General features: G+C 45.5%; 1 protein-coding gene and 1 long non-coding RNA gene across 2 annotated transcripts; one reads left to right on the top strand and one right to left on the bottom strand.

Moving 5' to 3' along the window:
* Positions 1–3,743: 3,743 nt before the first annotated feature.
* Positions 3,744–7,828, bottom strand: LOC134351012 (uncharacterized). Its single transcript, XR_010019046.1, has 3 exons — positions 7,690–7,828; positions 5,425–5,553; positions 3,744–4,132 (listed from the first exon to the last, which is right to left on the bottom strand). It is a non-coding gene; the product is annotated as an uncharacterized LOC134351012 (long non-coding RNA).
* LOC134351010 (beta-microseminoprotein-like) lies at positions 7,497–10,408 on the top strand. The gene is made up of 4 exons (XM_063056972.1): positions 7,497–7,652; positions 7,825–7,912; positions 9,097–9,223; positions 10,158–10,408. The coding sequence occupies exons 1-4, from the start codon at positions 7,605–7,607 to the stop codon at positions 10,282–10,284; spliced, it is 390 nt and encodes a 129-aa protein (XP_062913042.1). The 5' UTR covers positions 7,497–7,604; the 3' UTR covers positions 10,285–10,408.
* Positions 10,409–13,926: the final 3,518 nt, after the last annotated feature.

Here is a 13,926-nt window from a genome sequence, read left to right as displayed (position 1 = left end):
ATTTAGAAAATGGTGAGGCATGGGATACAAGGAGTCCTTGCTTTGTGGATTTAGAATTGGCTTGCTCACAGAAGGCAAAGGGTGGTTGTAATTTCTCGTATTCAGCATGGAAATCGGTGACCAGTGGTAATTTGCTGTGATCGTTCTGGGACCCCTCCTCTTGGTGATTTTTGTAAATGCCCTGGATGCGGAAGTAGAATGGTGGGTTAGTAAGTTTGCTGATGACTCTAAAGTTAGGGGTGTTGTAGATAGTGAAGAAGGTTTTCAGAAGTTAGAGCAAGACATCGATAGGATGCAGAAATGGGCAGAGAAGTAGCAGATGGAGTTCAACCCAGATAAGTGTGCAGTGGTTCATTTTGGGAGGTCAAACTTGAAGGCAGAGAATAATGGTAATGGTAAGACTCTTGGCAGTGCGGAGGATCAGCCAGTGTGCAGGTCCGTGCCTATAGTGCACTCAAAGCTGCTGAGCAGGTTGACAGTGTTGTTAAGAAGGCCTTTGCTGTGATGTCTTTGGCCTTCATCAACAGTAGAATTGAGTTCGGGAGCCGTGAGTTAATGTTAAAACTATATAAGACCTTAGTTAGACCCCACTTGAAGTATTATGTACAGTTCTGGTCATCAGAAGGATATAATACTGTCTTTAAAGAGACTCTTAGATAGGTACATAGACCTCAGAAAAATTGAGGGAAAAGCAGTTCTCGACAATTCTAGGCAGTTTCCAGATTAGGTTGTATGGTCGGCACAAGATTGCGGGCCGAAGGGCCTGTAGTGTGCTGTAGAGTTCTATGATTTCTATAAAAATATGCAGAGTCTCCACAAATGGAACCAGGGTTAGGATTTGACAAATATTACTGCAGCTGTGAGGCAGCAGTTTTTCTCTCCACAGTCATATCACAGTCAAGAATAAATCAAGGAAGGTAGTGCACCCGTGGCTGACAAGAGAAATTAGGGACAGTATCAATTCCAAAGAAGAAGCATACAAATTAGCCAGAGAAAGTGGCTCACCTGAGGACTGGGAGAAATTCAGAGTTCAGCAGAGGAGGACAAAGGGCTTAATTAGGAAGGGGAAAAAAGATTATGAGAGAAAACTGGCAGGGAACATAAAAACGGACTGTAAAAGCTTTTATAGATATGTAAAAAGGAAAAGACTGGTAAAGACAAATGTAGGTCCCCTGCAGACAGAAACAGGTGAATTGATTATGGGGAGCAAGGACATGGCAGACCAATTGAATAATTACTTTGGTTCTGTCTTCACTAAGGAGGACATAAATAATCTTCCAGAAATAGTAAGGGACAGAGGGTCCAGTGAGATGGAGGAACTGAGCGAAATACATGTTAGTAGGGAAGTGGTGTTAGGTAAATTGAAGGGATTGAAGGCAGATAAATCCCCAGGGCCAGATGGTCTGCATCCCAGAGTGCTTAAGGAAGTAGCCCAAGAAATAATGGATGCATTAGTGATAATTTTTCAAAACTCGTTAGATTCTGGACTAGTTCCTGAGGATTGGAGGGTGGCTAATGTAACCCCACTTTTTAAAAAAGGAGGGAGAGAGAAACCGGGGAATTATAGGCCGGTTAGCCTAACGTCGGTGGTGGGGAAACTGCTGGAGTCAGTTATCAAGGATGTGATAACAGCACATTTGGAAAGCGGTGAAATGATCGGACAAAGTCAGCATGGATTTGTGAAAGGAAAATCATGTCTGACGAATCTCATAGAATTTTTTGAGGATGTAACTAGTAGAGTGGATAGGGGAGAACCAGTGGATGTGGTATATTTGGATTTTCAAAAGGCTTTTGACAAGGTCCCACACAGGAGATTAGTGTGCAAACTTAAACACACGGTATTGGGGGTAAGGTATTGATGTGGGTGGAGAATTGGTTAGCAGACAGGAAGCAAAGAGTGGGAATAAACGGGACCTTTTCAGAATGGCAGGCGGTGACTAGTGGGGTACCGCAAGGCTCAGTGCTGGGACCCCAGTTGTTTACAATATATATTAATGACTTGGATGAGGGAATTAAATGCAGTATCTCCAAGTTTGCGGATGACACGAAGCTGGGTGGCAGTGTTAGCAGTGAGGATGCTAAGAGGATGCAGGGTGACTTGGATAGGTTGGGTGAGTGGGCAAATTCATGGCAGCTGCAATTTAATGTGGATAAATGTGAAGTTATCCACTTTGGTGGCAAAAATAGGAAAACAGATTATTATCTGAATGGTGGCCGATTAGGAAAAGGGGAGGTGCAACGAGACCTGGGTGTCATTATACACCAGTCATTGAAAGTGGGCATGCAGGTACAGCAGGCGGTGAAAAAGACGAATGGTATGCTGGCATTTATAGTGAGAGGATTCGAGTACAGGAGCAGGGAGGTACTACTGCAGTTGTACAAGGCCTTGGTGAGACCACACCTGGAGTATTGTGTGCAGTTTTGGTCCCCTAATCTGAGGAAAGACATCTTTGCCATAGAGGGAGTACAAAGAAGGTTCACCAGATTGATTCCTGGGATGGCAGGACTTTCATATGAAGAAAGACTGGATGAACTGGGCTTGTACTCGTTGGAATTTAGAAGATTGAGGGGGGATCTGATTGAAACGTATAAGATCCTAAAGGGATTGGACAGGCTAGATGCAGGAAGATTGTTCCCGATGTTGGGGAAGTCCAAAACGAGGGATCACAGTTTGAGGATAGAGGGGAAGCCTTTTAGGACCGAGATTAGGAAAAACTTCTTCACACAGAGAGTGGTGAATCTGTGGAATTCTCTGCCACAGGAAACTGTTGAGGCCAGTTCATTGGCTATATTTAAGAGGGAGTTAGATATGGCCCTTGTGGCTACGGGGGTCAAGGGGTATGGAGGGAAGGCTGGGGCGGGGTTCTGAGTTGGATGATCAGCCATGATCATAATAAATGGCGGTGCAGGCTCGAAGGGCCGAATGGCCTACTCCTGCACCTATTTTCTATGTTTCTATGTCATGCCTTCACTCTTGCCCAGTGCGGTAAACCAGGCAGGACGGTGTTCTCTGAAAACCATTTGAAGTCATTTGTGTAATTAATGAGTCAATTGAAAATGAGAGAGATAAAATATAAGGTAGTTCTAATCTAGCCATTTACTTGAACTAAACTCCTGATGCCCTGTTCCTTCCCTTTCTGCCATTGTCTACTGTCCACTCCAATCAGGTTCCTTCTTCGTCAGTGGAAGTGTCCATTTTTCTTTTGTACTGATCTCTCACCTTCTCACTTCATCCCTCTCTCCCACGTAACTTGTTCCATCATTCACCTTCTAGCTTAAACTCTTTCGCTTCTCTACCCACCCATCATAGCTCGCCCAGCCAACCACCACCACATTCTTGTTCTGGTTCCTTACCCCTTCCTTTCCAGTCCTGATTAAGTGTCACAGCCCAGAATGTTCATTTGTTATACCTCTGCATGGATGCTGCCTGATCTGCAGCATTTCGTATGTGTTCTACGAGTCTGTGGTGGCCAGTGCTATCTGTTCTACGAGTCTGTGGTGGCCAGTGCTATCATGTTTGCTATTGTGTGCTGGGGCAGCAGGCTGATGGTGGCAGACACCAACAGAATCAACAAACTCATTCGTAAGGCCAGTGATGTTGTGGGGATGGAACTGGTCTCTCTCACGGTGGTGTCTGAATAGAGGATGCTGTCTCAGTTGCATGCCATCTTGGACAATGTCTCCCATCCACTACATAATGTACTGGGTGAGCACAGGAGTACATTCAGCCAGAGACTCATCCCACCGAGATGCAACGCAGAGCATCATAGGAAGTCATTCCTGCCTGTGGCCATCAAACTTTACAACTCCTCCCTTGGAGGGTCAGACACCTTGAACCAATAGGCTGGTCCTGGACTTATTTCATAATTTACATATTACTATTTAACTATTTATGGTTCTATGACTATTTATTATTTATGGAGCAACTGTAATGAAAACCAACTTCCCCCGGGATTAATAAAGTATGACTATGACTATGACTATGTTACTGTGGATGTCCAGGATCTGCAGAACCTCTTGTGTTGTTAATCGTCGATTGATCATTTTATCTCCAAGTGGCTGCTTATTAAAAGTGGCACATTGCTCTTGACGGTGTTGTTCTGTGGCCAAACTGATAATGGGAACAGCACATCTGCTGAGAAATATGAAATATTGTTTGTAACCCGGACATCTTTCACTTTACACAAACATTTCCCTCTAACTATCTGGAGTGTGCAGTTTGGAAGGTGGTGGTGAAGTGTTGGGATGGGTGGTGGAGGAATGTTTTGAAGTAAGTATGCCCGTATATTCTCCCGCAATCACAACCACCTGAAAGTTGAGATTTTGGTTGCTGAGAGAGATGGGTCTGATTTCAACTCTGTCTTACCCCACACTGCCAGAGGGAGTGGAGTTGGAGCTGCAGTTAATGGCCGTGACTGAGACGAGTCCACCTACCACCGCAGGGAATGCACACCCAAGGAATTTGTTATTCAGCCCTGAGCACATCAAGTTATCACCCGGTGATGTGATTAAAAAGGAGAAGGGGGAGAATGCAGATACTGCAATGCGGAAGGAAAACTGCCCTGTTGGTGCACTCAGCAGGTCGAGCAGCGTCTGTACAGGCAAACGGATAACAGCTGATAGGGTCGACACCCTACAGAGAACTGAGAGTGTAGGGTAAATAGACTCCAGATAGAAGTGTGAAGGTGGGTTGAAATGGCATGGTGACTGATATGAAAGTGAAGCAAATCTAAAAATATGAAGGTGCAAGGTGTGAAAGGAAAGTGGAAGAGTGCTGACGAAGGATAGTAGGTGACAGGCAAAGTCAATAAGGGAGATATGATGGCAGATCGGACCATGTGAGAGTGGAGAGTAGGAACGTTGAACGAAGGTAAAATAAGCAAACTCGGCTACCTGGGATAATCATCTGCTCGATTTGGGAGCCATGATTCCCCGTAATTATGAAGACAGCTAACCTGCTCTTGACTGGCTGCCAATCCATTCCGCAGGAGACTGGGCAGAGTGCCCCGTGAGTTCCCGAAAACCAGTGATTCCAATAACATCGACCTGGATGAGGTCGGTTTATTCAATTGGTCGCAAACACCACCACCCTCAGCACAGCTGGCAACTGAAACATTATCTGTTTAATTATTTCCTACAGCATAACTGCCGGGAAATATTGCTTGCACCCCAGAGGTACTTGAACTTGGCAAACAGTTCCGATTAATTTATCTGCAGTAGGAACTGGGTAAGACTTGAGAGGGAGGAGTTTCTTTTTGCCACAGATTTTTGTTTCTATCCTGGGACATTTCTGGAGCCAGTTTAGCACAATGTTTAGACATCAGAGTGATTTCAAGAGTCATCGGTTTTCTATACTGGACGTCTCTCATCCCATTTGTCTTCAGCGGCTCTCCCACCCACCAAAGGAAACAGTGATTGGCTGACCTGAAGAAGGGTCTCTTCCCAAAATGTCAACTGTTCATTCCTTTCCACAGATGCTACCTGGCTAGCTGAGTTCTTCCACCACTTTGTGTGTGTCAGCTACTCCCAAACCCTCCACGCAAATGGAATGAACTGTCGCGGAAAAAGAATCAAAATAGAATTAGGTACATTGTTGGAGGAATGTCATTTACAGGATTCATAATTCACAATACATAATTCGTTGAAAGTGGCTTCTCAGTTTGATAGCGTGGTAAAGAGCCATTTTGCAACACCGGCCTTCATAAATTACAGTACGGAGACACGAATTGAGAAGATATATTAAAGTTGTATTAGACACTGGGGATGCGAAATTTATTCTGTGCAGTGCCGGTCTGATGAACCTTGGTGCTTGCCACAGAGAGTTTAGTTCCTTGGGTTTTTGAGCACCTGTGCATGCTAATCAATATCTTAATTAGAGTCGTTAATCCCTTGTCTGTTTGGTTTCCTCTTGGCAAGTTAATTGTCGCAGGCACATGTTTCCCGCCTTCTATGCCTATATAAGTCAGTGCCTTGGTGGGTGTTATCGTGTCAGAATGACTGAATTGTTCGTGTACAGTTGCTCCGCCGAGGCTCTGTTGGTGTTCCAATATCTAACAGATGGGGGAAGAAGGGTGGGTTGGCAAGTTTGCAGACGACACAAAGGTTGGTGGTGTTGTAGGTAGTGTAGAGGATTGTCAAAGATTGCAGAGAGACATTGATAGGATGCAGAAGTGGGCTGAGAAGTGGCAGATGGAGTTCAACCCGGAGAAGTGTGAGGTGGTACACTTTGGAAGGACAAACTCCAAGGCAGAGTACAAAGTAAATGGCAGGATACTTGGTAGTGTGGAGGAGCAGAGGGATCTGGGGGTACATGTCCACAGATCCCTGAAAGTTGCCTCACAGGTAGATAGGGTAGTTAAGAAAGCTTATGAGGTGTTAGCTTTCATAAGTCGAGGGATAGAGTTTAACAGTCGCGATGTAATGATGCAGCTCTATAAAACTCTGGTTAGGCCGCACTTGGAGTACTGTGTCCAGTTCTGGTTGCCTCACTATAGGAAGGATGTGGAAGCATTGGAAAAGGTACAGAGGAGATTTACCAGGATGCTGCCTGGTTTAGAGAGTATGCATTATGATCAGAGATTAAGGGAGCTAGGGCTTTACTCTTTGGAGAGAAGGAGGATGAGAGGAGACATGATAGAGGTGTACAAGATAATAAGAGGATTAGATAGAGTGGACAGCCAGCACCTCTTCCCCAGGGCACCACTGCTCAACACAAGAGGACATGGGTTTAAGGTAAGGGGTGGGAAGTTCAAGGGGGATATTAGAGGAAGGTTTTTTACTCAGAGAGTGGTTGGTGCATGGAATGCACTGCCTGAGTCAGTGGTGGAGGCAGATACACTAGTGAGGTTTAAGAGACTACGAGACAGCTATATGGAGGAAGTTAAGTTGGGGGCTTATATGGGAGGCAGGGTTTGAGGGTCTGTACAACATTGTGGGCCAAAGGGCCTGTACTGTGCTGTACTATTCTATGTTCTATGTTTAAACAGGACACGACTTTACCTCAACCTACCTGTGTTTGGAGATTACCATTGGTTCCCTATCTGTACGAATAGCCAATATAATATTCAGTCAGGCCTATATGTTGAGCTCTGTGCTTAGAGACGATCCCCGCGCCCCCCACCCCCCGCCAACCCTGTCCAAAATTCGGACCCAATCTTTCTATCCGTTCCCTCCACCCCGCTTGCTTTACCGGTAGAAATCAATCAATAGGAACACATGGATCGCCTTGTGATTCGTGGGGTCCCACGGGGGAAGTATGGTCGCCTTCCGGAATGTCACAATCTATGTGAACAACCTGACTGATGGGAAAGGGGTAATATTTCCAAACTAAGTAGGAATGTGAAGGACAAAAAAATTGTTGCACAGTACTGAAAGGTATGCGATTTTCCATTTGCCAACCGAGACTGAAGCTTGCCTACTCCCAACGACAAGAAATACACACATGAATGTCACACCGGTGACCCCAATGTAATTCAGCCATGAACCTTTCACTCTGTCGTCATTGGGCTGTTAAGAAACTACACACGCAATAAAAGCCAAAGTTGAATGATCAGCGTGGCAGTGGAACTGCAGAATAAAAGCTGTACTTGCCTCCCTAGAGAGAAATGATAGTCCCTCTGTCACTGTGGAGAAGCAGTCTTGGGACGATCATGGTATGTATGCGATAGTTGTGTGCATGCGGCTACTTACCTCGTCTTCGGTAAACTGTATGACGAACTTTGAGTTGCCCCATTTGACTCCTCGGAGGTTAAACAAACCAGGATATAGTGTTAGTAATTTAGCTATATCGCTCTGAGCTCTGTCTGTCTCTTGCCTCCTCTGCAGAAACTCCTACTGTGTATCACTCTGCTGCTGCTCGCCGCTCAGCTGTCGGAATCCGTTTGCACTCTTCATCAACGAATACCACTGAACGGTAATCATACTCTTGGCGCAGCGCTAACGCTCGCTGGGTTTCGCTCCCCGCCTGTACCTCGGTCGGGTTAGCGTGAGGGTGTTGGAGGATGTACCCTTTGACTCGTCCTTCGCTTGGGGTGGGCTCCTCTGCCGTCTTTGGGCTGCAACAGTACACGGTGTCCACATGTGCACTGAAGGATTTCATCATAATTATGTGCGTCCGCATCCGCTTCTGACCAATATGTAACCCTGAACTGGTATTGAGAAAGCAAATCGACCGGTGACGACGATTTGCTTGTATGGGATCGTTCTTTGCACTAATCGGAAGCCATTCTTCCCCTGCTGGAACGAGGATATTTCCCAAGCTGTTTGCTGGCCGGCAATTAAATCATGTTTGAGATTAAGTTATTTTTCACGTCACTTTTGGGTGCGCCCTCCCAACCCCAACCCCCGACACTTGTTTACATTCACCTGTCCCGGAATCCCTGGTACACAGTACATTCCTATCCTGACTTCACATTCTTTATTTCTAAGTTGACTGACCACATTCCTGACGTGAGCAAACCTGAGCCAAATCAGTAACGAAGACCCCGGGTGTCGCTCAGGTGACTGAGTCGCTTCCAATATGAACTCTGTCAACACTTCAAATCGCAATGACTCTATAGGTCAAGTATCGGCTGTGGGGCGAACGTATCGTTTTGTTAAGTTGCCATAGGCGGCAGCTGAACTGCCTTGCATTATGCCACCCTTCAACATCGCCAGAAACAAAGGTTCAATGTACAGTGGGCTATATCACCGAATTCGTCAGCCATACACCCCCCACTCCACTTCATTGATTCGTTCCAGCACCTGCAGCTTGGATGAGGACTGGGCTTCAAGCTGGCCCAGGTATTCACGGTAAAACCATTGGTTAACGGTGTATGCTTAGACCCCCAGTGAGTGGTGGAAAGCCGGGAGTGAACTGCAAACATCCGTTCTCAGTTGGTGCTGGGAGCTTGGTGTTGAGTCCGGGTGTTGAGACTGGCGACGTAGACAAGTAGCGGGTGTGACTGAGCGGTTGATCTCACGTCTCGCCTGCAGGTCTACAACCGGAGTGGGGAACCCGCCCCTCTCCAGAGGGGAAAATGGATCATTTTACGTTGCGTGGGCATTGAGTTAACCCCAGAGCCTAAGAACGCTAAGACCTATTTTTATCACCTACAGGAACATTGGAACAGAACAGCTGCATTGACCCATACGACGGGGCGTTGCACCCAGTGGGAGAGACATGGATAGACCCCGTTTGCATGAGATGCAGCTGCAATATTGATGCTACCAGCTGCTGTTCGACGTAAGTAGTCCTGCGCTGTTCAGCGCACATGGACCGTCACCGACAAGTGGTCTAGATCACTGAGTTCCGCTGGGTGGCTCCTGATGCCAGGGAAGGAACAACTCCCGAGAAAGCCTGGTGAAAGAACCTCCGGCGCGTTGTGCCCTTCTCTGGCCCATTGCTATCATTCTCCAGCTACACATTCAGGAGTTGTCAGAGTGGGATGAAGCAATTACAGCCGATCCTGTACAGCAACACCTGTCCTATCCTGATATCCATTCATCCCTTAAATATGTCTGTTGGGTTTGGTGTTCAACGACTGAGCGTATGGTGTAGAGAATTTCTGGGTGAAGACATTGCAGTCCTTAATGGCCCTTCTGATCACCTGAATCTGAGTTCCTGATTCAAGACTTTCCATGTGAAACATGTAAATGCTTACTGGCCGATAGTGCTCACAATGTTTCCAGGTACAAAGGCCATTTTTATGTGATATGGGGAGGATTGGATGATCCAAATGATTCCATTAGTTTGTTCGGGGTCAGAAATTTATGTTTGCACGGCAAAAGAAGAGGCTGTTCTGTTTGGAAGTGTGATGATAGATGTTGGATCGAGATAAAGTGGAAAAAAAAACTTTCCTTTTCTGAAGTGAAGAAGATACATGTACCGAGGGTATAGCATGAGGTTGTGTGACGAGGCCACAAGAGAGCCCGCAGTTATGCAGCGAGCGTCTCGGGTATGGACTGGACTGGGGTGCAGACTGATTCAAAGCAGGTCTATGTACATTGTTTGAAGGGAATCAGTCAGGGGATTATTGAGAGGACGATTTTGGTGTCTTGCTGCGCTGCGCTTAACTAGCACAGAGATTGGCTGAATGTCCTCCTTCCATATCCATCCATCCTGTGATTGTGAAGATCTGATATATTGATGATAGGATGATTTTTGATCTGTTCCCTAGGTATCCCACACCCAGAGGCTACTCAGAAGATTGTGCTGCATTGTTCAATCCCCGAGAGTGTCGGTATCGAGTCTACCGGAAGGACAACCCGGCTATTGAATGTGAAGTCTACTCTTCTGTATTATGAGCAGGAGGGCACAGTCAGCTCCCTTCCAATCGAGATAATAACATCAATTTGATAAAGGAGACTTACCTCTTACATATAATCTCTGCTTCATGTTAAATATATTCATCCATTACTTTCCAATCAATATCTTGTCTATCATTTATTTGGAAATAGCTGAGAGAGTGAAGAGTCTGAGAAACTGCTTGGCGGATTTGACAAGTTAAATGTGTAAGAAGCCTTAGATTGGAATGAGTGAAAGTAACGGATCATAGAATGTGTTCAGCAGCAGAGGTGTGAGTGTTAATTACCTGGTGCAGGTAAAAGCGTTTACCAGGGCTTGGAAGGTGTTGTTTGAGAGATCTAACTTTGTGGTGGACACGAGAAAGCAATTGAGATGAAATGCTCGTAGACAGCGGTGGAAGATGAATATCTAAGGATTAAGCAGAACAATTAAGCAAAAATACTTCCTAGCTCCTGTCAAGGAAATAAGAGCGGAAAAACAAAACAGAATTCTATGATTGGTCTGGAGATGGAGCTTCGATTTGGCCCTTCGAGCTGCACCACACTAGCTAAAACCAACAACCCTGATTACCCGAATTTAGCCCTACACTAATCACTCGACAATATGCAAACATAGAAACATACAAACACAGAAAATAGGTGCAGGGGTAGGCCACTCAGCCCTTCGAGCCAGCACCGCTATTCAGTATGATCATGGCTGATTATCCAACTCAGAACCCTGTACCAGCCTTCCCTCCATACCCCCGATCCCTTTAGCCACAAGGGCCATATCTAACTCCCTCTTAAATATAGCCAATGAACTGGCCTCAACTGTCTCCTGTGGCAGAGAATTCCACAGATTCACCACTCTCTGTGTGAAGAAGTTTCTCCTAATCTCGGTCCTAAAACGCTTCCCCTTTATCCTCAAACTGTGACCCCTCGTTCTGGACTTCCCCAACATCGGGAACAATCTTCCTGCATCTAGACTGTCCAATCCCTTTAGGATTTTATACGTTTCAATAAGACACCCCCTCAACCTTCTAAATTCCAACGAGTATAAACCTCGTCGATCCAGTCTTTCATCATATGAAAGTCCTGCCATCCCAGGAATCAATCTGGTGAACCTTCTTTGTACTCCCTCTATGGCAAGGATGTCTTTCCTCAGATTAGGGGACCAAAACTGCACACAATGCTCCAGCTGTGGTCTCACCAAGACCTTGTACAACTGCAGTAGTACCTCCCTGCTCCTGTACTCGAATCCTCTTGCTATGAATGCCAGCAGACCATTCGCCTTTTTCACCGCCTGCTGTACCTGCATGCCCACTTTCAATGACTGGTGTATAATGACACCCAGGTCTCGTTGCACCTCCCCTTTTCCTAATCGGCCACCATTCAGATAATAATCTGTTTTCCTGTTTTTGCCACCGAAGTGGATAACCTCACACTTATCCACATTAAATTGCATCTGCCATGAATTTGCCCACTCACCTAACCTTTCCAAGTCACCCTGCATCCTCTTAGCATCCTCTTCACAGCTAACACTGCCACCCAGCTTCGTGTCATCTGCAAACTTGAGATGCTGCATTTAATTCCCTCATCTAAGTCATTAATATATATTGAAAACAACTAGGGTCCCAGCACTGAGCCTTGTGGTACCCCACTAGTCACTGCCTGCCATTCTGAAAAGGTCCCGTTTATTCCCACTCTTTGCTTCCTGTCTGCCAACCAGTTCTCTATCCACATCAATATCTTACCCCCAATACCGTGTTCTTTAAGTTTGCACACTAATCTCCTGTGTGGGACCTTGTCAAAAGCCTTTTGAAAATCCAAATATACCACATCCACTGGTTCTCCCCTATCCAATCTACTAGTTACATCCTCAAAAAATTCTATGAGATTCGTCAGACATGATTTTACTTTCACAACTCCATGCTCTCTTTGTCTGATGATTTCACGCATTATTTCCCCTTCATTCCCCTTCCCCTTCGATGAATTGTCGGAGCAGACAGGATGGGACAAATAGCATAATTCTGCTCCTATATCTTATGGACTTCTGGTGATATTTACTGATTCTCCCTGCTCTCATAACTGTATGAGGAGGTTCAGCTCAAACACCATGTATAAATACATACTTGGAAGAATCTCGTTTGGCAAACAGGAGGTGTACAGGAGTGAAATAGATAAGCTGGCCGAGTGGTATTCCTACAGCAATACACGCAATGAGTTTAAGACCAAACAACTGGTTGTGGACTTCAGGAAGGAGAATTCCCCATAGATTGAAAAGGGTGACCACCTTTCTGGTTGTCAATATGTCTGACGATCTATCATTAGCCCATCACATTGATGCAACCGTGATGAAGGCTCACCGTTATTGCCTTACTGTGTTAGGAGCCTGAGGAGATTTAGTCCATCACCAAGGTCTGCTTAAAATTTCCAGAGCTGCACAATCGAGAGTATTCTGAGTTGCTGCACCATCACCACCTGGAATGGGGCCTCCAAAGCACTTGATCAAAAGAGGCTGCAGAAGCCTGTATGATCAGCCACCCCTGTAAGGGACATGACTCTCCCGACCATCAAGGACATCTTCAAGATGCAGTGCCTGAAGCAGGTGGCATCGATCATTAAGGAGCTTCGACATCTAGACATGCCGTCTCATCAGTACTGTCATCGCAGAGGTGGTACGGGATCCTGAGAAACCGCACTCAATAATTTAAGAATAAAACATAATACCATAAATACATGAGTAGATTTGGGTTGTTCGGCCCATCGAGTATCCTCCAACATTCCATCATGAATGATCTATTATCCCTCTTAACAACATTCTCTTGAATTCTCCCTGTAACCTTTAACTCCCTCACTAATGAAGACCCTATCAATCTCTGCTCTAATTATGGTGAGTGGGTTGGCCTGTACAGCTGTCTGTGGCAATACATTCTACAGATTCACCACCAGAATTGCAAACATCCTCTCCACATCAACTCTATCAACATTCGTTAGGTTTCAATGAGATCACCCCTCATTTGTCTGAATTCCAGCCATTGAATGCTCCTCATAGAAACCTTCCATTAAGGAATTACTTGGGTGAAACTCCTTTGAACTTCCCCAATGTTGACACGCCCTTTCTTCGATAAGGTGTTCAAAATATTACAAGTGAGGACTCATCGTGCCTTATAAAGCCTCGACATTACATTCTTTTTTATAATCTCATCCTCAAAACTCCAGGGAATCCTGCACAATGACTCCCAAATACCTTTGCACGTTAGATTTTTGAATTTTCACTCCATTTCAAAAATAGTCTGTTCCATTATTTCTTCTACCAAAGTGCATGACCATACACTTTCTAACACTGTACGCCATCTGCCACTTCTTTGCCCATTCTCCGAGTCCGTCTAAGCCTTCAGTAGCCTCGCTGCATTCTCAACACTACCCCTGCCCCTGCAGAAACCTTCATATCATCTGCAAATCTGGCCACAAACCCATCAATTCCATCATGCAAATCACTGACAATAGCATAAAAAGAAGCGCTCCCAACAACGTCTCCTGTGGAACATCACTGAAAATCGACAACCAACCAGAATAGGAATCCTTTATTCTGGTTGTTTGCCTGTTACTAATCAGACAACACTCCATCCATACTAGAATGTGTTCTGTAATACCATTTGC

The sequence above is a fragment of the Mobula hypostoma genome, chromosome 8, assembly GCF_963921235.1.
Source record: "Mobula hypostoma chromosome 8, sMobHyp1.1, whole genome shotgun sequence".
Classification (NCBI taxonomy): domain Eukaryota; kingdom Metazoa; phylum Chordata; class Chondrichthyes; order Myliobatiformes; family Myliobatidae; genus Mobula; species Mobula hypostoma.
Note: the sequence above shows the minus strand (reverse complement) of the source record. Positions and strands in the feature narration are given on the sequence as shown.